This window comes from Pelophylax lessonae (genome assembly GCF_965119305.1).
Source record: "Pelophylax lessonae genome assembly, chromosome: 8".
Classification (NCBI taxonomy): Eukaryota; Metazoa; Chordata; class Amphibia; order Anura; family Ranidae; genus Pelophylax; species Pelophylax lessonae.
In genome coordinates, this window is record NC_138775.1 from 242,802,012 (window position 1) to 242,826,623 (window position 24,612).

General features: G+C 45.8%; 1 protein-coding gene across 2 annotated transcripts in view; it reads left to right on the top strand.

Annotated features, from left to right (window-relative positions):
• Nucleotides 1-24,612, top strand: part of FAF1 (Fas associated factor 1) — a 515,086-nt gene that overhangs the window by 301,366 nt on the left and 189,108 nt on the right. Inside the window, exons 9-10 of one of the 2 annotated variants that reach the window (XM_082265737.1) lie at nt 5,452-5,547; nt 22,229-22,358. In XM_082265737.1, coding sequence (XP_082121863.1) covers nt 5,452-5,547; nt 22,229-22,358 — 226 coding nt within the window. The remainder of the gene's footprint in view (nt 1-5,451; nt 5,548-22,228; nt 22,359-24,612) is intronic. The other variant, XM_082265738.1, reaches the window with a different exon arrangement.

Here is a 24,612-nt window from a genome sequence, read left to right on the forward strand (position 1 = left end):
GACCTGTCCATCACGATGCAGACTCTGCAGGAATTCGGCTGGACAATAAATTTTCCAAAATCGACGCTGTGTCCGTCGGATCGTCTTCCCTACCTGGGGATGATTCTGGACTCTGTTCAGGCAAAGGTCTTCCTGCCGGAAGACAAGCTTCGGACACTTCAGTGCGAAGTCAGGTCCCTCAGGGACAATCAGTGCTCGTCCCTCCGGACGTGTATGAGGTGTCTGGGATTGCTGGTTTCGGCCTTCGAGGCGATTCCCTTCGCCCAGTTTCACACACGGGAGCTTCAGGCGGAGGTCCTGGCTGTGTGGGACGGGCGTCCGCAATCTCTGGATCTGCGGATTTCGTTGAGCCGCCACACCCGAAGGGGTCTTTTGTGGTGGCTCCAGTCCCCGGCGGTGTCGGGGGGCAAGTCCTTTCGTCCCTTGTCGTGGACGGTGATCACCACGGATGCCAGCCTGTCGGGCTGGGGTGGTGTTCTGGGCGTTTTGTCCGCCCAGGGCACTTGGTCGGAGGAGGAAGCCTCCCTTCCAGTCAACATTCTGGAATTGCGAGCGATAAATCTCTGTCTTCTGCGTTGGACGGACAGGCTTCAGGGCCGTCCAGTTCGGGTGCAGACGGACAATGCCACAGCGGTGGCCTACATCAACCACCAAGGGGGCACCAGGAGTGCCCGGGCGGCTCGGGAAGTAGCCGACATTCTGTCTTGGGCCGAGACGCACGTCCCGGCGATCTCTGCAGTTCACATTCCGGGGGTGGAAAACTGGCTGGCGGATTATCTGAGCCGCCAGACCCTGGACCAGGGGGAATGGTCCCTTCACCCGGATGTCTTCCAGATGTTGTGCGCGAAGTGGGGGTCCCCAGATGTGGACCTGTTCGCGTCTCGTCTAAATCACAAGGTGGAAAGGTTCGTGGCAAGGACGCGCGATCCTCGGGCAGACGCCTCGGACGCGTTAGTGACGCCCTGGCATCAGTATCGTCTGATGTATGCCTTTCCACCGATTCAGCTGCTGTCCAGGTTCCTTCGCAGGTTGGCCTCGGACCCGAAAACGGTGATTCTGGTGGCACCGGACTGGCCTCGCCGGTCTTGGTACGCAGACCTCGTGAATCTGGCGCTCGACGCTCCGTGGCGTCTGCCTCTTCGAGCAGACCTTTTGTCTCAAGGACCGATATTCCATCCTGCTTTACAGTCGCTGGCTTTAACGGCCTGGCTGTTAAAAGCCAGGTCTTGAAGGATAGGGATCTCTCCCCTGAGGTCATTCCCACTTTGATCAAGGCCAGGAAGGCCTCTTCAGGGAATATTTACTACCGTACTTGGAAGGCGTATATTGCCTGGTGTGAGTCCAGGGGGTATTCCCCTCGCTCATACTCGGTGTCGAGAGTGTTGGCTTTCCTTCAAACGGGCGTGGACCAGCGTTTGGCGTTGGCCACGATTAAGGGTCAGATTTCTGCGCTGGCCGTTCTTTTTCAACGTACTGTGGTGTCTAACTCTTTGGTTAGCACCTTTGTTCAAGGGGTGCGACATTTGGTCCCTCCTAGGAGGGAGCCTTTGCCTCCATGGGATTTGAACCTTGTTCTGTCCTTGTTGCAACATGCTCCTTTTGAAAATATCAGGGAGATCTCGTTGTCTTTGTTGTCCAAGAAGGTTGCCTTCTTAGTGGCGATTACTTCGGCTCGCAGGGTGTCGGAGCTGGCAGCCTTGTCCTGCAAGTCTCCGTATTTGGTGATTCACTTGGATAAGTTGGTCTTGCGACCTAACCCATCTTTTCTTCCGAAGAGAATTTCTGTATTTCACCTCAATGAGGACATTGTCTTGCCTTCGCTTTGCGCAAAGCCTAAGCATCCGAAGGAGGTGGCTTTGCATTCCTTGGATGTTGTTAGGGCGATCAGGGTTTACCTGTCATCGACCAAATCCTTTCGCAAGTCGGATTCTCTCGATGTCCTTCCTGAGGGACCTCGGAAGGGCATGGCGGCGTCGGCTTCTACCATCGCCAAATGGATCAGACAGACCATTGAGCAGGCCTATGCTTTGAGGGGGAAGGTTCCTCCCGTGCCTGTGAAGGCGCACTCTACCAGATCTCTGAGTACGTCTTGGGCCTGTCATCATCGGGCTTCTGTGGCCCAGGTGTGTAAGGCGGCGACTTGGTCGTCCGTTCACACCTTCTCCAAATTTTACAAAGTGGATGTTCAGGCATCGGCGGATGCTTCTTTTGGCCGTAAAATCCTTAGTGCGGCGGTGCCTTAGGGTCCCTTATTTGGGCCCTTGGCTGTTGGCGGTGTTTTTACCCCTGAGTTACTTGTTTTTTCCTGGGTTGTTGCTCCTGTTGAGCACGTTTTCCTGTTGCCCAGTTGGTTCTCTTACTTTGGTAAGGTTCCTTTCTCTGATGTGGGTATTGCGTTGCTTTAGGCGCGGCTGCCGTTTTCCCACCCCTCATGTCTACACTGCTTTGGGACGTCCCCATTAGTGACGAATATGAAGAGGCGGCGACTGTCGGAGGACGTAAGAGAGAACTGAACTTTTGTAAAATCTTACCTGTAAAATTCCTTTCTCTGAGTCCTCCGACAGTCGCCGCCCCCGCCCCTCTTTTGTGGGTTTGTTTATGTACTCTACTGCTATGCTACTGAAACTGAGTTGGTAAGCAGGAAGCAGGGAGGTATTGACTGAGGGGACCACCCCCTGGGGGTGGGATATGCTAAAAGCTTTGATATTAATATATTCTGTTGCCTAGCTACTCCTACGGAGCAAAGGTCAATAACCCCATTAGTGACGAATATGAAGAGGCGGCGACTGTTGGAGGACTCAGAGAAAGGAATTTTACAGGTAAGATTTTACAAAAATTCCGGTATTTTAGTAAATATAAACTGCTAAATACTTTTTCTCATCAGCAGTATATAGCAGTCTTGTGACTTCTATCAGTACCTGGTAAAGTTTGTAGAAGGAGGAGTTTTCATACTTCATTGAGCCGACCTATCAGGATCACTGACCCCTGATCCTCTGTCTGGGCAGTGCTGATTGGCCCTGTGCTGATCACATGCACCCTCCAAGAAAAACAAAAAAAACCTCTCTAGCAATACACACTAAATTGAGCATGTGCAGAGTGCCCCAAGGCTATATTTTATCAGCAGATGGATTGGGGACAGTAAAAGAAGGGGAGGATCATTGAGGACAGGATCAAACAGCCTTTTTACACAATGCAGAGGATTAACCCCTTAGGTTCCACAGTATAACAAGCATGCTTTACTGCATATATAGACAGATCTCACTGTTGTGGTTTTAGTAACACTTTAAGTTGTGTTCAGTATCTTTAATTTTGAATTGTGCATTTAGAAATGCGCGCCCATCTACAGGTTTATGTAGATAATCTCTACACAATTATTAAAATTTCCAATCAGCTTTAACTTATTATTGTCAAGCCATTTTCACATTTAAAGTTCAGCTTTAGTTTAACCACTTAAGCCCCGGAAGATTTTATCCCCTTCCTGACCAGGGCCTATTTTGCGATTCGGCACTGCGTGACTTTAACTGACAATTGCGCGGTTGTGCGACGCTGTACCTAAACTAATTTGACGTCCTTTTTTCCCCACAAACGGAGCTTTCTTTTGGTGGTATTTGATCACCTGTGCGATTTTTTTTTTTTTTTGATCATGCGCTATAAACAAAAAAAGAGCGTCAATTTTTCAAAAATAACAATATTTTTCACATTTTTTTTATATCAAATTCCCCAAAAAAAATGTAAAAATCAATTTTTTTTTAACATTTTCGGCCAATTTGTTTTATGCTACATATGTTTGGTAAAAAAAAAAATCGCAAAAAGCGTATTTTGATTGGTTTGCGCAAAAGTTATCGCGTTTACTAACTAAGGGAAAGATTTTTGTCATTTTTGTTGTTTTTTTTTTAATGAGTAATGGCGGCGATCTGCGATTTTTTTTTTTTTTTTTTTGCGGGACTGCGATATTGCGGCGGACAGATCGTACCCTTGACTGACATTTATGACACTTTTGGGGTTACCAGTGACATTACTGCAGTAATCAGTGCTATACATATGCACTGTTACTGCAAAAATGACACTGGCAGTGGAGGAGTTAACTTTATTGGAGAGGGAGGGGTTAAGTGTGTCCTAGGGGCGTGTTTCTAACTGTGATCAGCTGTGGCTACTAGTGTAAGAACAGAGATCAATGGTCCTACATAGTAGAACCGTCTGATCTCCATTCTTACACAGGGAAGAATGACAGGCGGTTTTTCGTGACCGCGCCTCTGGCAGCGCACGCTCGCTCCCTTGGGGCTGCACAGGCTAGCGGCGTAGTACTACGTTGCTTTGCCTGTGAGGGGCTGACCGCCGCAGTAAATAGTTGTGCGGCGGTCGGCAAGCGGTTAAATAATTCTTGGTGATCCTGCCATGAAAGTCCTTTTACTGGATTTTCCTATTATAAGGTTAACCCCTTTGTCACATGTACTGCTGGTAGAGACTATAAATGGCCATGCCATTGTACAGCCAAGTTTTATCGTTGTTACCAGCAGGAAGCATGCCCTGACAAATGTCATGCAGCAGTCTCTGGAGTCTGTGTAGACATGAAGTGGCTGCAAAGAAATGCAAAAAATAGAAGAGAAAAGGTTCAAAACACAGTGGGTGTGCGATCTGCTTTGGGTGTTGATATAATCCTAACAGCACCCCAAACGTAGTGCGTTTTTGCCTGCAGCGGATCACATGAGATCCAGTGCAGTGCGCCTTTGAAAAGTAGTGCATTCACTACTTTTGGTGCAATTCATTTCAATATCAGCCCATTAAAATGAGTTGGCTAAAAATCACACTGCAATGAGTTGCATAGGACTTGTGATTTAGGTGTCACCCGGCCCTTATAGTGATTGTAAACCCTTACATATACCCAGTGAAGTGACTGGCCTCAGGTGATACACCGACATTAAACAAACCTCACTACACAAGTTGTACCTGTCTATCTGCAAATGTCTCTTTTCTACAGCTACAAAGTCCAGAAGCTATACAGCTTTTCTGAGCATTCAAAAAGGGGCGGAGAGCTGAAGTCACACTGCAGAGCTCAGTGAGGAGGGTACCCCCTTCACACAGTATCAGAGCTGAGTCTGTCAATCAGCTGCAGATCCCTCCCATGTCATCGTTTTTCTCTTGGTGTCAGGAAAACTTGTCAGAAGTGATTCATGTAGATAGCAGAGGAACGAAGCAGCAGACAGAAATTACACTTAGTGGTCCTTATTGAGACAAGTACACACTATAGAGGGATATGCTTTGTTCATATTTCTTGTCTGAGGTTTACAACCACTTTGAAGAAGATGAGGACTTTGTTTGACACACAACGCTTTAGTGAACTGAATATCATTCAGTTATAGGAAACTAATGTGTGCAATATTGCGGGTGTAACTAGTTATGCATCCTTCAGAATTATTAATCTGTTCCTTTATCTACTTATTTTCTTTCCAGATGACGCTGGCGTCTGCAGGGCTCAGCTTTCCATGTCACCGGCTTTCAGTGGCAAGACGAACGTCCCCCGTTCAGACCAGAGAGCAGTCTGAAGAGGTAATAATCTGTCCAATCCTTTGGAATACGGTCCCCAAACTTTCTAAACAAAGGGCCAGTTTACTGTCCTTCAGGCTTTAGGGGGCTGGACTGCGGTCAGTGTTAGTAGAAAATGCCCCAGCTCCAGTGGGGGTTAACCTTCCTTTAGGCTTGGTGGTCAGTGTGAGTAAAATAAAGTGCTTGTGGTAAGTGGGAGGATGAATAATCTCCATCATTCTCTGCCTTAATCAGCGTTTTTTAACCATAAGCATATGTGGGAGTATATGTGGGAGTATAGTTTTGCTAAAAATAGTTAAAAAAAAACGCTACAACTGAAAAACGCTACTGCAAAAATGCTGAAAAACTTAAACTTATTTTTGAAAAAACGAACGCTCGGTCGTGAGAACAAACAATCGTGCCATCATGTAATGACCGATAAATCGTTAAATGTACATAAATGAATCAGTTTTTTGTTTGATTTTTTTCACATATACCTCTAGTGCAAACAGTTTGGACGAGAAACACATTAATCTTTCAATTTATCGTTCGTTCAGCGGAAAATGTCTAAACTTCGTTTTTGGCTCAAAAATGCCACAACCGATTTCCGATTTGTGCCCATTAACTGGCCTGAAAAATGAAAGAACTGTCCAAATGACCGAATTTCGGCCGATTTTTCATATACAGTCAGGTCCATAAATATTGGGACATCGACACAATTCTAATTTTTTTGGCTCTATACACCACCACAATAGATTTGACATGAAACAAACAATATGTGCTTTAACTGCAGAGTTTCAGCTTTAATTTGAGGGTATTTCCATCCAAATCAGATGAACGGTGTAGGAATTACAACAGTTTGTATATGTGCCTCACACTTTTTAAGGGACCAAAAGTAATGGGACAATTGGCTGCTCAGCTGTTCCATGGCCAGGTGTGTGTTATTCCCTCATTATCCCATTTACAAGGAGCAGATAAAAGGTCCAGAGTTAATTTCAAGTGCGCTATTTGCATTTGGAATCTGTTGCTGTCAACTCTCAATAGGAGATCCAAAGAGCTGTCACTATCAGTAAAGCAAGCCATCATTAGGCGGAAAAAACAAAACAAACCCATCCGAGAGATAGCAAAAACATTAGGTGTGGCCAAATCAACTGCTTGGAACATCCTTAAAAAGAAAGAATGCACCGGTGAGCTCAGCAACACCAAAAGACCCGGAAGACCATGGAAAACAATTGTGGTGGATGACCAAATAATTCTTTCCCTGGTGAAGAAAACACCCTTCACAACAGTTGGCCAGATCAAGAACACTCTCCAGGAGGTAGGTGTATGTGTGTCAAAGTCAACAATCAAGAGAAGTCTTCACCAGAGTGAATACAGAGGGTTCACCACAAGATGTAAACCATTGGTGAGCCTCGAAAACAGGAAGGCCAGATTAGAGTTTGCCAAACAACATCTAAAAAAGCCTTCACAGTTCTGGAACAACATCCTATGGACAGATGAGACCAAGATCAACTTGTACCAGAGTGATGGGAAGAGAAGAGTATGGAGAAGGAAAGGAACTGCTCATGATCCAAAGCATACCACCTCATCAGTAAGGCATGGTGGTGGTAGTGTCATGGTGTGGGCATGTATGGCTGCCAATGGAACTGGTTCTCTTGTATTTATTGATGATGTGACTGCTGACAAAAGCAGCAGGATGAATTCTGAAGTGTTTCGGGCAATATTATCTGCTCATATTCAGCCAAATGCTTCAGAACTCATTGGACGGCGCTTCACAGTGCAGATGGACAATGACCCGAAGCATACTGCGAAAGCAACCAAAAATATTTTTTTAAGGGAAAGAAGTGGAATGTTATGCAATGGCCAAGTCAATCACCTGACCTGAATCCGATTGAGCATGTATTTCACTTGCTGAAGACAAAACTGAAGGAAAAATGCCCCAAGAACAAGCAGGAACTGAAGACAGTTGCAGTAGAGGCCTGGCAGAGCATCACCAGGGATGAAACCCAGCGTCTGGTGATGTCTATGCGTTCCAGACTTCAGGCTATAATTAACTGCAAAGGATATGCAACCAAGTATTAAAAAGTGAAAGTTTGATTTATGATTGTTAATCTGTCCCATTACTTTTGGTCCCTTAAAAAGAGGGAGGCACATATACAAACTGTTGTAATTCCTACACAGTTCACCTGATTTGGATGTAAATACCCTCAAATTAAAGCTGAAAGTCTGCAGTTAAAGCACATCTTGTTTGTTTCATTTCAAAGCTATTGTGGTGGTGTATAGAGCCAAAACAATTAGAATTGTCTCAATGTCCCAATATTTATGGACCTGACTGTAGTGTATGGCCAGCATTAGACGTTATAGATGACATTTTGATCCCAGCTTCCCCACCATGCAAAACGGGGTACAAATCCTAGTAGCAAGGCCAGGCTCAGAATCGGACACTGCACTTTTTGAAACCGATTAGCAATGGCAGCTCCCATTTCTATTTTTACAAGTACACTGGCAGGGAAGGTGGGCAAACAACTGTAGGTATAAATAAACGCTGCAACTTTTAAAGTAATTTCCAAGAAAACAAATATGACTGGTGTTGGGCTTTAAATAGTATGCAGCATATGTGTTCCCTTCCAATGGGATTTTTAAAGCTAGTGTTCCTTTAATTGGTGTGTAAATAAAGTTACATAGCAGAGCGGAAGCTTGATACGCTGTACGCTTACTCGTCTTACACGGGGGGTGAACTGAGCAACCATTTATTTCAATGCACTCAGATTCTTCCTGGCTTGAATCGCGCTGCTCTTACATTATCTTTTGTAAATAGCAGGAAGTTACCTGGCAAGTTTATCTGCAGATTATTTCTGTTTTGTAAATGAGCACTGTAATTTTTATCCTATTACTTAGCATTCTTAACTACTTAAATAGGAATTACCATTGTCACAGTGAACATTACATTAATTCAGTCACACATTAGCTGCAAATGTTTTGATGGAATCCAAAACCATTGTTTGTTCTCAAAGGGTTTAACCCCTCATTGGGAGGCACAGCTTTGTGTTAGTCCACTAGCTGCTTCTAATAATTATTGTTTCATGATACGGAGATATTTTAAGCTTAAAAAAGGTACCTATGTGTAGAAGAGAAAAATCTCAGAGGTATTTATGCTTTTGACTTATTTTGCTGACACGTAGTGTATGGTGTAGACAAGATTCGAACACATACCGGTATTTTCTACTGCTAGGTCGTTGACTTTTTCCGTGAGTGTAAACTATGGGGGAGATTTACTAAAACTGGAGCGCTAAAAATCTTGTGCAGCTCTGCATAGAAACCAATTGGCTTCTAGGTCTTATTGTCAAAACTTAATTGAACTAACTGAAGTTCGAAGCTGGTTGGCTACTATCAGGACTGCTGTTAGAAATCACAGGCCCCATACAGCCTACCTGACAGGGCCCCCTCTCCCCCACCAAAAATTACTGAGGATTTATTAGCCCCTTTCTTTACAGCCTTAGCTGCACAAATGAATGTATAGGAAGTGCTTTGAAGCTTCCTGCTCATTCACAAACCAAAGCATAGTGAACACCGCTTACTATGCTTCATGATGAATGGGCACAGGGGTGATTGGTACTGATCACTCACTGTGCTCATTCAGGAAAGGAAGGGGCCAGTAAATTACATTTACTGGCCTCTTTCCCCACTCTTCATTCGGAAACATCCCCCTAAGTGCCCGCAGCAGCTGCCAGGAAGAGAGGAGGAAAGCCAGCAGCACTGCGGGGGAAAGGGGCACATAAGGCCCAGACAGCAGATGGAAGGAGCACACATGCTAGAATCAATCCCCCTTAAAAAAAAAATTGTGCCCCCACAAAAAATGTAGGCCGAGGTTTGCGGCCTGCTGGGCCGTATGGTCAGCTTGGCACCTCCCTTGGACCGGGTGGCGCTCTGGGGGCACTTCATTTTTAATGACAGTCTTGCCGCCATTATTGTGTGGGACACCTGCCTTGTTTTAGCGAAGGTACCCTACCTGGGCATCCGCGTCACGGACCAATTGGTTCACAGGCTACAGTTTGTCTGTGATGCCTCTTTGGATGCGGCTCCTTTGATTTCTAGGCTGTCTGTATCAGCAGTGGTCCTTCGGCGTATTGTCTGGCTGAAATGCTGGTCTGGGGACTAGACTTCTAAGAAGGCCTGATCTGATCTCCCTCTTGTAGAGGGTAGCCCATTTGGAGCTTCCTTGGAGGCTACCGAGGGCAAGGAGCTCCGTCGTAGACGTGGGCCATTTTCTACGGCTCCTAAGCGTCCTCTTTGTCTCTCAGGATCTCAAGATTAGGGATCAAAAGGCATGGCCTCCACAAAGAGTTCCAAGTGGACCTGGTCAGGCAAGCCACGAGCGGGCTCTTCGAGACCTGTGTACAAAGCTGCCTCTGCATGAAGGGGCTCCCTCACCTGTATCTGGGGTGGGGGCACGTCTTCACTGGTTTCCAGATTCATGGGTCCACAAAGTTATTCAGTCAGGCTACAAGATCGAGTTCGTTCTTGTCCTCCGGAAAGATTTTTTTTCCTTCCAACCTGCACTTGTCCCCAGATCACTTACGGGGTCTCTTTGGGGCAAAGCAAGACTTGTTATTTCAGGGGGTAATTGTTCCGGTTCCGACAGCTGAACATTTTCAAGGGTTTTTTACTCAAACCGCTTTACAGTCCCCAGGAAGGGAAGGTAAAGTACGTCCAATTCTGGACCTCAAGGCGCTAAGCTGCTTTGTGCGAGTACAGAAGTTCAGCTAAAGTCCATTCTCATAGTAGTGGTGTCCCTACATCAGGGGGCTTTCTTCTTGATTCTTTCTACATCGACGACGTCTACCTGCACATTCTAATATGTGCTGGTCGCCAGCGCTTCCTCCGTTTTTCCATGGAGCATTATCAGTTTGTGGCGCTGACCTTGGGTCTCACCACCGATTCTCGAATCTTGGCCCCGGTGCTGGCATTTTTTGAGTCAGCAGGGTATCGCGGTACTGGGGTACCTGGACGATCTTCTGCGAGTCTCCGGCTGCTCTGATGGACTACTAGAGATTGCTCTGCAAACTCTGAGGGAATGCAATGGTATCCTGAACATTCAGGGGTCTGCTTTGGTTCTGTCCACAAAAAATGGCCTATCTGGGTCTGATTCTGGACTCGGCTTCAGCCAGAGTGCTTCTTCCTCTGGAAAAACTCCAGACATTGCAAGAGGCAATTCAGCTTCTGTTGTTCAGCAGACTGTCATCCCTCCAGGCTTGCATGTGCGTGATGGGCCTAATGGTGTCCACCCTCGAGGCTGCCTGTTTTTACAAATCCAAACAAGATCTCTGCTAAAGAGATTCTGGTGAAATGGGTCAAGGATCCACCGTCTCTAGAGGTGGCTTTGCTCTTTGGTACACTTTAACAGGGAAAATCTTTCTCCTCCTGTACTGGACGGTTTTCTCCACGAATGCCAGCCTGTCCGGGTGTGGAGGCGTCCTCAGCACAGATGTGCTCAGGGGGTCTGGACTCTGGCAGAGCCCAGACTGCCGATTAGTGTACTAGAACTCCAAGCGATCAGACTGTCTGGCTCATTGGACAATCGTTTTCAGGGGTGTCCAGTACGAATTTATTCTGACAATGCCACAGCCGTGGTCTATGTCAATCACCAAGGGGGAACAAGAAGTGTCCTGGCGACTCAGTAAGTAGCCAGCATTCTAAAGGGCTGACTGATTTGTTTCAGCCCTCTAAAAACTTCTGCCACGACTCCTGTGCAGGATTCAGGCAGAAGGGATTCCGGTGATTCTAGCGGCTCCAGACTGGTATGCCGATCTGGTATGGCTGGTCACTGATGCTCCTTGGGGACTTCCTCTCAGGGAGAGGATCTGCTGTCCCAAGGACCAATCTTCTATCCTGCTTTACAGTTGCTGGCTTTAACAGCTTGGCTGTTGAACGCCAGGTGCTAAAGGGCGAAGATTTGTTTGAATCTGTGATTCCTACTTTGTTAAAAGCTTGGAATTCTGCCTCTAGGAAGATCTACCGCTATACGTGGAAGACAAACATTGCGTGGTGTGAGTCTCTTGGGGTTCATCCTCGCTCCTTCTCGGTGGATCGGATCTTAACCTTCCTTCAATGGGGGGTTGAACAAAAATTGGCCTTGAGTACCATCAAGGGCAACATATCTGGTTTTGTCAGTCTTTTTCCAATGACCTTTGGCCACACACTCCCTAGTGCATATCTTTTCTTCAGGGTGTCCATTTAGCAGAGGTGGGGGACTCGAGTTACATGACTTAAGTCAGACTTGAGACTTGCTTGACCAAAATTAATAAAAGACTCGACTTGACTTTGACTTGGTATTCATGACTTGAGACTTGACTTTGACTTGAGACATATGACTCAAAATGACTTTACTTTAAGTTATTAAATATTTGCATTTTCTCAAGATGTGTTAAAGCAAAATGAATGTGCCTGTTATGTTTCTGACACCACAGTCACTCAAAACACCTCAGTGTGTTCTGATTTTTAGGACACTGGCTGTTTAACAATGGAAATACTTAACATGTTTTTAGTGACTGTGGTGTTGAAACATGACCGGACGAAGGATTTTGAGCTGTTTGGGCATTCAAAGTGTTTCTTTAATATGCCAAGAAAAAAGCACTAAGCAGTTTTGTTAATGTTGAAAATAAAACAAAACCTTTCCTGACCACTGACTCTTAACTGATTTAAAGGTGGAAATTGGGGTAGATCAGTATTTTGACTTGATTTGTGACTTGACCAAAATAAATGACTTGACTTGCTTGACTTCTAGCAGGAACTCGACTTGACTTGCTTGCTTTTCGCCACAGTAACTTGGGACTTGCTTGAGACTTGAAGGTTAAGACTTGAGACTTGCTTGTGACTTGCACATGTGTGACTTACTCCCATGTCTGCCATTTAGTTTCTTCAGTGCGGGCTCCGTTGCCACCCTGGAATCTTAAATATGGTGCTTTCAGCTCTACTGAAGCTTCTCTTTGAAATTTTTCGGGAGGTTTCCCTGCTTATGTTGCCCCAGAAGGTGGCCTTCTTTGGTGGCTATCACCTCTGCAAATAGGTCATAACAGACAGCGTTATCCTGTCATTCACCTTCTGGTGCTTCACAAGGATAAGGTGGTGTTTGCCTCTGTCCGTCATTCTTTCCTAATGTTGTCTCTAACTGTGATTTGAATGAAGACATTGTGTTGCCTTCCCTGTGTCCCAGGCATGTCTTGGATATGGTCCGGGCAATTAGGGTGTATCTGGCAGCTAGGTAGTCTTTTAGGAAGTCAGACTCTATTTGCGCTCACGGACAGACCTCACAAAGGGTTGTCTGCTTCTTCTGCGATCATTTCCAGATGGATCAGACAGACGGTGGTTCAGGCCTATTGCATCACGGGTCAGGTTCCTCATTTACCTGTTTAGGCGCACTCTACTAGGGTGCTTAGTGTCTCCTAGGCTTTCCATCTTCAAGTGTTAGTGACACAGGTTTTGCAACGCGGCCACCTGATCGTCGGTGCACACTTTTACAAAGTTTTTTTGGAAAGTGGTTGTGTTGGCATCTGTGGATGCTTGTTTTGGCCGCAAGGTTTTTCTGACTGCTGTTCAGAGGACTTTGAGGGTGTATTGTTTTTCAGGTGAGCTCCAGTTGTTTATGGTTGAGCTCTATGTTACCTGGTTGGCTATGGTTAGCCTTGGGAATTTCTGTTTTTTTCCCACCCTTCATGTTTAACACTGCTTTCGGATGTCCCAATAGTTAACAAGAATCAGGAGCTGTGTCCGTCAATGAACGAAAGTGAAAATGGGATTTTTGACTTACCGTAAAATCCATTTCTCGGATGTTCGTTGACGGACACAGCACCCACACCTCTGTGGAGTTGGCTTTCTTCTGATACTGCATGTAACAAAACTGATCGCCTATAGCTGAGAGTGGTTGTATACCCCCTGGGACTGCCCATAGGCGTAGTCAAGCTTTTTCCTGCCTAGTGCCCTACTCCTGTAGGGGGCAGTATAACCCAATGGTTAAGAAGAATCAGGAGCTGTGTCCATCAGTGAACATCAGTTTTACGGTAAGTCAAAAATCCAATTTTTTTCCCCCCGCAAATTTACCGTGCTTATAGTGTGTTTATTGTAGGTCATGTGACTCAAAAATGCATTTTTGATGCATTCTTGCTGTGTTTTCAGTTCATTGCATTTCAATGGCGGGGGGGGGGGGGGGTTGCTGAGCAAATATGCACCAGAAATCAGCAAGTAGGGTTTTTAACACAACTTCAAAAGGTGCCGCTAATGGCCGACAATAAATTCATATTCATGTTATTAATTAAAAAGTTGAATATAATAACGATTATTTAGAAAAAAAAATATATAATATATTGTTTTTTTTTTTGTTTTTTTTTTTTTAAACATCAGTTTCGTTTCTGCCAAGTGCATCCTGAATTTTTGGTTTTGGCACCTGGAATTTTCATATCGGTGCACCACTAGTGTGTGTATTTATATATTATACTAGCAAGATATTAATTCTATGAAAATATGTTATAGCACAATTTTTGCAGCAAGTTATTGTAGTCTCACTTTCTGGGACAGCCACTAAGATTGCATGAGTAGGCAGGAGGAAAGCATATAATACATTTTCAGTATATTGTTTACTTCATGCTTTTCTGCCTCCTGTTGTATGCAAGTGACAGATGTAATCCAATTAAACAGCAACTTGATCTTATTTTCATTGTTTTATAGCCTTCCTGAAGGGAGATAGTGTTCCAAGGAAATTGATGGTGGGAGTCTAATGGACATTGTGTGCTATAATATTTTTAGATCTATAGACTGAATATATCAACAAGTGCTTTTTTGCTTTAAGAAAGCAGATATAGTAAAACAATATTGGTATTGTGTATTGGTTTTTATTATTTGAATATTAGTGTCGTTTCTCCAGTGTCATTTTCAGCCAAGCATTTCGGACTCTTATAAAGCGCACTCAGGCAATTCATACTGAGCCGATGATGAATAGTACATAAGCAGTGTTCAGCGAAGAACACATATCAGAATGTTCTCTAGATCAAGAGATAGAACAGCTTAAAGCAGTAGTAAACCGCTGGGTGAATTGTTTTTTTATTTTGACCTGCAGAGTAAAGCCATAATGTGCTAATATGCAAACTCCAGGCTGGTAGTGCCGTTGCTGGGATTCAATTAGATGCATCTAGTGCTAATCACTTAGGGTTCTTTCACACGGGATCGACCCGCCGATCCCCGCTGAGCAGGCAGATGACAGATCCGTCTCCGCCCTGTGTGCAGAAACAGACCTGTCCGATCCCCACTCTCCTCTATGGGAGATCGGATCAAAACGGACCGCCTGTACGTTTACATCCGATCCTCCAGACGAATGGAAAATAGTGTTTCTCTATCGTTCGTTGATGGACGCAGTTCTCTCTGATTCATATCAGTAAGGTAATACTGCCCCCTACAGGAGTAGGACACTAGGCAGAAAAAAGTTCTGGCTACGCCTATGGGCAGTCCCGGGGGGTACACCCTCTCTCTTCCTGCATAGGATGCCAGTTTTTTTCTGCCTACCTGAGCCTGGGGCCTACTGTGCAGGCCGCATGGGGGGCCGGGGGAGTGCGCCATCCGCGGTGCTCAACGATCGTGCGGGGGGGGCCTTGGGGTTTTTTCTGAAGTGGATAGGCATTTGGGGGTTCCCCCTGTGGGTCCCGATTACCGCGGTTCCCATGCAGGGCCACCATTTTGTTGTAGCCTCTGTCTGCTTCTATAGAGGCAGCCATCTTGGTACACTTATTTTCGGCCATTTTTCTGTAGATTATTTTGCTGTGAAGGCCGGTGGTAGTGCCTGAAGGACAGTGAGTCTTGAGAGTAGTTTCATTTTCTTTTTTTTTTTTTTTTGTAATTTGCTGGCAGGTCCCTCAGGTTAAGTATGGACCCTGCAGGCCATTTTTTCCCACCTGACCCCCTCTTGCCCTGGGAGAGCTGTTGGACCAGCTGGCGTTTCTCCACCTACCCCTGCCTCATCTGATGTCTCGGAGTCGGAGTCTGTCTCAGCCGCTGCAGACGTGGGCCTCCCTGCTGGGTCTGTTACCTCGCGCCCTGTCTCCTTGGATGATGATGATATTTCCACCTCCCCTGCCATGACAGGCGCTGGTGGACGCGCTGGTGGACGCACTGGCTGTTTTTGGTGCGTGGCACCCTGCAATTTGGGGGTCGCAGCGGCGGCTCCGTCTAGGGCGCAGATGGCATCTGGAGCTGCTCTTTTTGATGGCTGCTCATGTAGGAGGGGACCGTCTGAGATGTTCCCCTGGGGTGTCTAAAAGGCCTTTAGACTTTGCTCTTTTGGGGGAGTCTCTGGCACAGAGGACTGGTTCCGCCTTTGGTGAACGTACAGTCTCTAGCTGAATGGGACTACCATTGTTCCGGTGGAGGAATCCTCATCCTTTAAGGACTTGGGTGATAGGATGGAGCGGGCTGTGGCCTGCGCTCTGTGCTCTCTGGCATAGCTGCACTGGGTACAGTGTTTGTTTGCCCTTGCCACGCAGACTCTGTCTGATGGGCGGAGTCCCAACGCCGTGTCTTGGTGTGGAGGATGTCCCTCTTGCCCTGGGGGAGCTGTTGGACCAGCTGGCTCAGGGGCTGCATTTTGTTTGCGATGCCACGCTGGTCGAGGCTCCCTTGTATAGTCACCTTGTCGTTTTCGGCGGTGGTTGACCGGAGTCTACTTGACCGGAGTGTTGGTCTGCGGACCAATCTTCTAAGAAGCTCTTAATGGATCTTCCTTTTCAAGGGGATAGCCTGTTTGGCGCTGCCCTGGATGACATTATGTAAGAGTCTCGCGAGGACAGAGTGTTTTCTTCCACAGGCTGTCAAGGGTGAGGGCCTTCGTCGCAGTGTGGGTTCCTCCCTTTCGGCTCACAAACAGTTTCTTCATCCCTCGGGGACAGTCGATGTGGCGAAGTCCTTCCAGACTTCTAGCGTGGGTTCCAGACGACCCTGGTCTGGCGTACATGAGATTGTTTTTTTTTTTTTCCCTGACCTGTGGACAAGGCCTACTCAGCCTTAAGGTGCTTTCTCTCCCATCTGTGGGGTTGGGGGAAGTTCTTGCCAGTCGAGGACCTGTGGCTGGCCCGGATCCCAGGCTACTGGGTTCAGAAGGTCATGCGGTCCAGTTGCAAGATCGAGTTTCAATCCGTTTTTTTTTCTGGTAAGGTTTTTCCTTTCCAATGTACAGCTGTCTCCGGATCGCTTACAGTTCAGGCTCAGGTTCAACAAGCTGGACTGATGGTTCCGTGCAGATCACAAATTCAAGTTGGGTTTGGTTCGCACGGTTGTGGCTTTTCTGCATCAGGGGGCTTCCTGGCCTCCATAGACATCAAGCTGCCTACCTTCACATCCCGTTATGTTCTGGACAGCCAGGGGTTCTCTGTTTTTTGCCATGGGGAAGGATCTCTTGGTTTGTGGTGTTACCCTTTGGTCTCGCTTGTGCTGCTAGGGTCTTCACGAAGGTGATGGCTCCGGTCCTGGCACTGTTGCGGCAGCGGGCGTATCGGCCCTGGTTTCCTGGCCACTCTGCTTCTCCGTTTGTATTCCCCTACGGTGCTGACAATGAAGTGTCGCTGTGAGAACTCTGGTGGAATTCAGGTGGGCTCTGAACTTTCAGAAATCATCCATGGTCCCTTCCATGAGACTGGACTTTCTGAGCCTGACTTTGGACTCGTCCTCGGTCGGGGTGTTTCTCCCTCCGGGGGTCAAAACTCTTGGCAGTTTAGACTGCGGTTGACTGTTGTTGTACCGCACATGGTCTTCCCTTTGGACCTGCATGTGCGTTCTTGGACTGATGGGGTTTTTTTTCAAGACAGTCTCTTTCGCTCAATCGCTCTTGAGAATACCCCAGGAGGCAATCCTTCTCAAAGGCGACTGGAATCCGAACTCTCTGGACTTGCGGATTCGGCTGGGCCAGGTGCAGGGGGAGTCTTGGTCTGGAATCCTTCCTCCCCGTCTACTGGAGAATTGTCACCACGGATGCAAGCTTGTCCGGGTGGGGAGTAGTCCTCGGCAGGTTCTCTGCTTCGGGAGTATGGTCCCTGGAGGATCCAGGTTACTGCCTATTGCCCTGGGGCTGAGAGCGATCCAGCTTTGCCTAGTTCACTGGATCGGGCACCTGCAGCTGTCCGGTGCACTTTCAATTGACTACGCCGCAACTGTGGCTTGTGTCATTCACCAAGGGGGCACCAAAGGTTGATCAAAAGTTGGCCTTGAGTACTGTCAAGGGTCAGGTTTCGGCATTGGTAACTTTTATTCCACAGGCCGTTGGCCGACCGTTCCCTGGTGCGTAGCTTTTTCCAGGGGGTGCGACACTTGGTTCTTCTGGTGCGACCTCCGTCGCCAACTGGGTACCTTGGTTGGTGCAGTCGGTTCTTCCAGACCCTCCTTTGCGAGTATCGAGGGTATCCCCTGCTTACCTTTATTGTAGAAGGCGGCCTTCTTGGTTGTTGTCACTCTGGCACCTCCGTTGGGGGGCGGCCCCAGTGCGTTTTGCTGAAGCACCCACTCCTCCTCTGGGCATCTGCCGGGCTGGGATCTGTGCACTTGCGGCTGGGCCTCCACAAAAATTTTGGCCGCGGCCTGCCAGGCCATGTGGTCAGCTTGGCGCCTCTCTTGGAAGAGGTGGCGCTGTGGGGGGCGCTTCATTTTTTAATGACAACCTTGCCGCCATTATTGTGTGGGGCACCTGCCCCTTTTAGCACTGCGGGACCATCAGGGTACCCTGTCTGTGCGTCCTCGTCACGGCAGGCGACCCCTTTTAAGGGGGCTATTTCCTATTATTCCCTGTATGGAGAGTTCGGAGGGCGTGGGCCCTTGGTCAGCATCAACTTTGCAGGATCGCAGTTGACGACCTCCCCTGATTGTTATGGTTTCCGGGTGAGCTTAGTATATAGCGACCGTACTGAGTCTGCATCCACGCACCCTGAATGCTCAGATAGTGAGGATGTTTCCTCTGCTCCTCTAGCCGCACATAAAAAGGCTCTGGTGGATGCACTGTTTGTGTCAGTGCATGACACTTAAAAAAGGAGGTTGCGGCTGATGCTGCGTCAAATGCCCTGATTCCTTTTGGCACCCACTGGCCCTCCAAAGCGGCGAGGGTGTTCCCTTTTCCGCTTACTTTGACAACATTGTCACAAAACAGTGGGGTTGTTCAAAACACAGTGGTTCCTAAGCGCTTTTTGCTTGCAGTGTCCTTATAAGGATTAACTGCGTAGTGGACTAGCCGGTTTCCAGGTTAAATAAAGTTACCTTCATTCCGGTTGAGGAGTCCCCGGCCTTTAAATATCCAGCTGATAGGAGGGCGGAGGCTCTGGCCCACCACCTGTTCGCTGGCTGGTTAAGGATTTAGGCCGGTATTTACTATTGCCCTGATATCACAAGCTCTGACCGAGTGGGCTAAACTTTTATACTGGGACCTGGACATCTTCAGGGGTGTCCAGTATGAATTAATTTGGACAATGCCACGGCCGTGGTCTATGTCAATTTCCAAAGGGGCACAATTTTGTCCTGGCGGCTCGGTAAGTACCCGGCATTCTAAGGTGGGCTGACCGATTAGTTCCAGCCTCCTCAATTTTCTGCCACGCCTCCTGTGCAGGATCAAAGCAGAAGGGATTCTGTTCAGACTGACCTTGCCAGCCTTGGCACGCCGATCGGGTACGGTTGGTTGCCGATTCTCCTTGAGGGGTTTCGACTCACAGGGAGGATTGGCTGTCCCAAGCACCTATCTTCCATTCTGCTTTACAGTCGCTGGCTTTGCGGCTTGGCTGTTGAACGCCAGGTGATGAAGGTTGGAGGTTTGTCTGATTTGGTGATTCCTACACTGTTGAAAGCTAGGAAATGTACTTCTTGGAAGATCTACCATCCTACCTGGAAGACGTACATTGCGTGGTGTGAGTTTCTTGAGGTTCATCCTCGCTTCTTCTCGGTGGATCGGATCTTAATCTTCCTTTAACGGGGTGTGGAACAGAAATTGGCCTTGAGTACCATCAAGGGGCAGATATCGGCTTTGGCGGTCTTTGGCGTTATTCTGTCATTCACCTTATGGTGATTCACAAGCATAAGGTGGTGCTTCGCCTCATCCATCATTCCTTCCTAAGGTGGTCTCTGACTGTCATTTGAATGAAGACATTGTGTTGCATTCCCTGTGTCCCAGGATAAACATCGATGTGGTCTGGGTAATTAGGGTGTACCTGGCAGCTATGGAATCTTTTAGGAAGTCAGACTCTCTGTTTTTTGCTCAGGGATGGACCTCTTAAAGGGTAGTCCGCTTCTTCTGCGACCATTTTTAATATGGATCAGAAAGACGGTGGTTCAGGCCTGTTGCATCAGGGGTCAGGTTCCTCTTTTCCCTGTCAAGGAGCTCTCTACTAGGGTGCTTAGTGTCTCCTTGGCTTTCCATCATCAAGTGTCAGTGACGCAGGTTTACAAGGCGGCCACCTGGTCATTGGTGCACACTTTTACAAAATTCTTATAAAGTGGATGTGTTGGCATCTGTGAATGCTTCTTTTGGCCGCAAGGTTTTGCTGACTTCTGTTTAGAGGACCTGTTCCTTTTTTGAGGGTGTACTGTTTTTTTTTTTTTTTTTTTTTTTTTTTTTTTAAGGTGAGCTCCAGTTGTTTATGGTTGAGCTCCATGTTACCTGGTTGGCTTTGGTTAGCCTTGGGAATTTTTTTCTGCTTTTTTCCCACCCCTCATGTTTAACACTGCTTTGGGATGTCCCGATGGTTAAGAAGAATAAGGAGCTGTGTAAGTCAATGAACGAAAGAGAAAATTGAATTTTTGACTTAACGTAAAATCCATTTCTCTGATGTTCCTTGATGGAAATAGCACCCACCCCTCTGTGGAGTTGGTTTTCTTCTGATACTGCTTGTAACAAAACTGAGTGCCCATAGCTGAGAGTGGGTATATACCCCCTGGGACTGCACATAGGCGTAGTCGAGCTGTTTCCTGCCTAGTGTCCTACTTTTGTAGGGGGCAGTATAACCCAATGGTTAAGAAGAATCAGGAGCTGTGTAACGGTAAGTCAAAAATCCCATTTTTTTTTCTTGCCAGGCTTTTAATGAGTAAGGGCTCTTTTTCTTTTTTTTTCTTTTTTTTGCCCGATCAGGTCCTTTTTTTTTTTTTCTGAAACGGACACGGATGACACTTGTGTCATCCGGTCCGTATGTCCGTTTTTCATCCCATCCGTTTGCGGATGAAAAACGGACATAATGTATGTCTATGTAAATACGGATGTCAGCGGATGACACCACTGACATCCGTTCCGTTTTTTGAACGGAAGAAAAAATAGGGTTCTCTTCCATTCCAAAAAACTGAACGGAACGGACGAAAAACGGATGTCAGCGGATGATCATCCGCTGACATCCGTATTTACATAGAGATACATTATGTCCGTTTTTCATCCGCAAACGGATGGGATGAAAAACGGACATACGGAACGCCCGTGTGAAAGAGCCCTAACTCCACTTTTGTTGAAAAAAAAAAGAGAGAGATCTTTGTATATTACAAGGATTTTAATCAAGTTTGTTGCAGATTCCTACCTTTTGTTCTGAAGAAATCCCTTGTGTGTTTGTGTCCATGTGGGAAAGTGTATCTAATGGGAGTGGTTTAATAATTATCAATCAGCTGTAGCACCTGCAGGGCTCTAATGAGGAAAGCTGTTGGGTCTTCATCCCTTTTAGATGTATTTTCCTATTGAGAGTATCTCTCCAAAAATTTACATTTTTTGCTGCAAGGGATGCCTGCCAAACAGATCAAGATGCAATAAGCAATTCACAAAGCTAATAGACTAGGAAAAGGCTCCTTGAGTTGGAACTTTAAAAAAAAAAAAAAAACATCTGAGTCCATCAAAATTTGTGAATTAAGTCTGCTAAAATTACAGAAAAATGTCAACTTGTAATTGTCAAAGCCGAGCTTGACAACCTCCTAATAGGTTCCCTAATGTGATTAATCACCTCATTGTCCAATAAAAAGGTATGGAACGTAGCAGGATAAAGCTGCAATCAGCCGGAGAATATCTATAAGAAAACAGAGGCAAAATATGTATGTTGTTGTCAGTTGTAGCTAGCCATATTTCAGCAGTTATTCCGCTACTGCATTGGGGAAAAAAATATAAAGGTGAATTTAAAGTGAAACTTTAGTTAGAAAATTAAGTCCTGCTAGATTACTTAAGGCTGAGCCATTTTCCAGGTATAGATATGTAAAACATTAAAAAGAAGTTCCTATACTATTTAAAATCCAGTAATACACAGTCTCATCCTGCTTTGCACATGCTCAGTTTCTCTATTTATAGGCAATGTGCTGAATTTGTAGAGGCTGATCTGCTGACAGCCTAAAGATTTACTGCAGTTCAGGGGCTCTGGACTTCAGCAAAATGGCAGCCTCCGGCAAGAAGAAACAGGAGCAATGCTAGAGGCAATTTACACCACACACTAATTTTGGTATCATAATTACTAATGTGGAAAGTATGTTTCTCGCTAAAGAACATTATTTTCATCGAGTTGTTCTGGGTAAAGATCCCCTTTATTAATGTATGTGTATTCCTTCCCAACAAGCAGGTAACTCTGAAGTCACATTTGCTTAGCCTGCTGGCTGCAGCTGTCGTGTCCTATATTTATCCATGTACTTTCAAACTTTCATGGTCTTCAAGAACATAACACCATTACTTATTTCTTAGCAGTGTACAGATATTCACATGATCAGCGATAGCGATGGAGATGACTTTGAAGACGCTACAGAATTTGGGGTGGACGATGGAGAGCTCTTTGGAATGTCGTCCTCTTCTGCACTACGAAAGTCCCCAATGAGTAAGTCACCCCACTAACACAGCAAAGTCGACAATTATGAGTAATGTGACAGGCACATACTTACTATGCTCCTGACCAGGCTACTCCCTCGCATTAGCAGACTTAAACTTTTTTTTTCTTGAATTTGAGCGATCACTGGGCCTTATTTTTTAAACTGATTGTAACTCTTGCTTCCCAAAATAAAAAATACTTGCCAGATAAAATAATGTATATATTTACCGTGAGCTTAGTTTAAAAAAAAAAAAAAACATACATTTCCAGTTGTTTTCATCATCAGAAGTGCAGGTTACATTATGACTAATGTTTCCACAGTTATGCACGGACCTGCTGGTGGGCATGTACAGTGTTGGGGGCATGTACATCAGAAAAAGAAAAGCCGCTGCCGCCAAGGTTCTGCGTTTCTTTGGCAGTGGAATGCAATCAGACCCAGCGGCAGAACATCCCTTCCTTTTCCCAGCCGAGAGCAGTGTGAAGTCTTAGAACATACTATAAACCCAATTACAAATGGATATGGGCTTTACCTCTCCCCTAATGTATCAATGTAACCTTTCCCAGAAAATGTTATCCAGGAAAAAGAAACCTATGACATCTCCCAATTGAAAAATTACCAATATCTTTATTCATTATTTTAAAATACACACATTCATATGGATATACAAGTGAAACTAAAATGACCTGCTGCCTAGACTCCACCCAATGGAGTCTATGGGTATTTATGTGTAATAGTGCAAACCTAGATATGCCTATCATATATACTATCGTATATACCAGTGGTCTCCAAACTGTGGCCCAGGGGCCAGATGCGGCCCTTTACTTGCCTTTATCCGGCCCTTGGGGCACTATTCCTCCCACTGACATTAACAATAGGGCATCATTCCTGCCAATGACACCAACAGTGGGGCACTATTGCTCCCACTAATACCACGATTGGGACACTATTCCTCACATTGACACCAAAGAAGGGACACTATTCCTCACATTGACACCAAGGAAGGGACACTATTCCTCACATTGACACCAATGATGCCACAATATTCCTCTTACCCACACCAATAATGGGGTATTATTTTTCACATGGACACCAATGAAGGAGAATTGTTATCAACACCTCGCCATTTTCTACTCCCATTGGCCACAGTCCGGCCCCTCTCAAGTCTGAAGGATAGTAAACTGGCCCTTTGTATAAAAAGTTTGGAGACCCCTATACCAATGAATATAGGTGGCCACCAGATAACAACTGAAATTTAATAATGAGATAGTTAGTGGTTGAGCTTTCAATTAAATATTGTATTGAGATGCAGTATTTCCACATTGGGAATGTAGAACCATCATAGATTCAAATGCAAACATGCCATCTCTCTCATATGCTTCAGTTCATAAATCATATATGGTCTCAGAACCCCAAGTATTGGCAAATTGAAGTGGACACTGTAGTATTTGTCCTGTACGTATACTCCTGATGACAGTTATACATCATTCAAATGTCCTTGGCTGTATAGTGTTGAAACATGCATGAAATCTTTAGAAGCAAACACTATTCAAGTTCCCATTCATGAATGCAACACATAAGTACTGGACTCCTAGATGGAACAGGTGAGCCCAAAAACTGTGGTCCAAAGGAGGCAACAAAAGGGGGGAGCCCAAAGGTATTGAAGAGTGTCCGAGTAGTGTAGTATTTTGCAATTTGTGGGGGGCTCCCTCACCAGATTAGAGTTCATGCATACAGACCTAGGATTGGGTGTGGTTTTTTTTTTACCTTAACAAACACTTTTTAAGTCTTTTATTCACCTCTCCACAATCCAGCAAGATCTCAGCTATGTGGTCTTTATAACACCACACAAATTTCACCTGGGATTTGCTTACTCTCTGCTACCTTCCTTCAGTACTATAGGGAGTTTACACTTTGAGCCAACCGCAAGGGATTGACGAAGGAAGCTATTATTCTATCCCTACAGTGCTGGAGAATGATCTCTTTTTTTCTGTTACCATCAGTAGCAGCCAGCATATTTGCCTTGATAGATAGAATAATTGTAATTGCAGATTAAAATGACCATTTCTAGTAAGAAAAGCAACCAGCTCTCGTTTACCTCATACTATTATGGCTCTTTTTGGATAAGGAGCATTGTTACGAAAAACCCTTTTCTGTGCTGATGACAGAATAGTTTATCTTCAAGCCTGAATAATTTACAGATATGATTTAACCAGAAGTATTTATGGCCAATTAATTAGCTGCCACTGTTTATGCCCCCCTTTA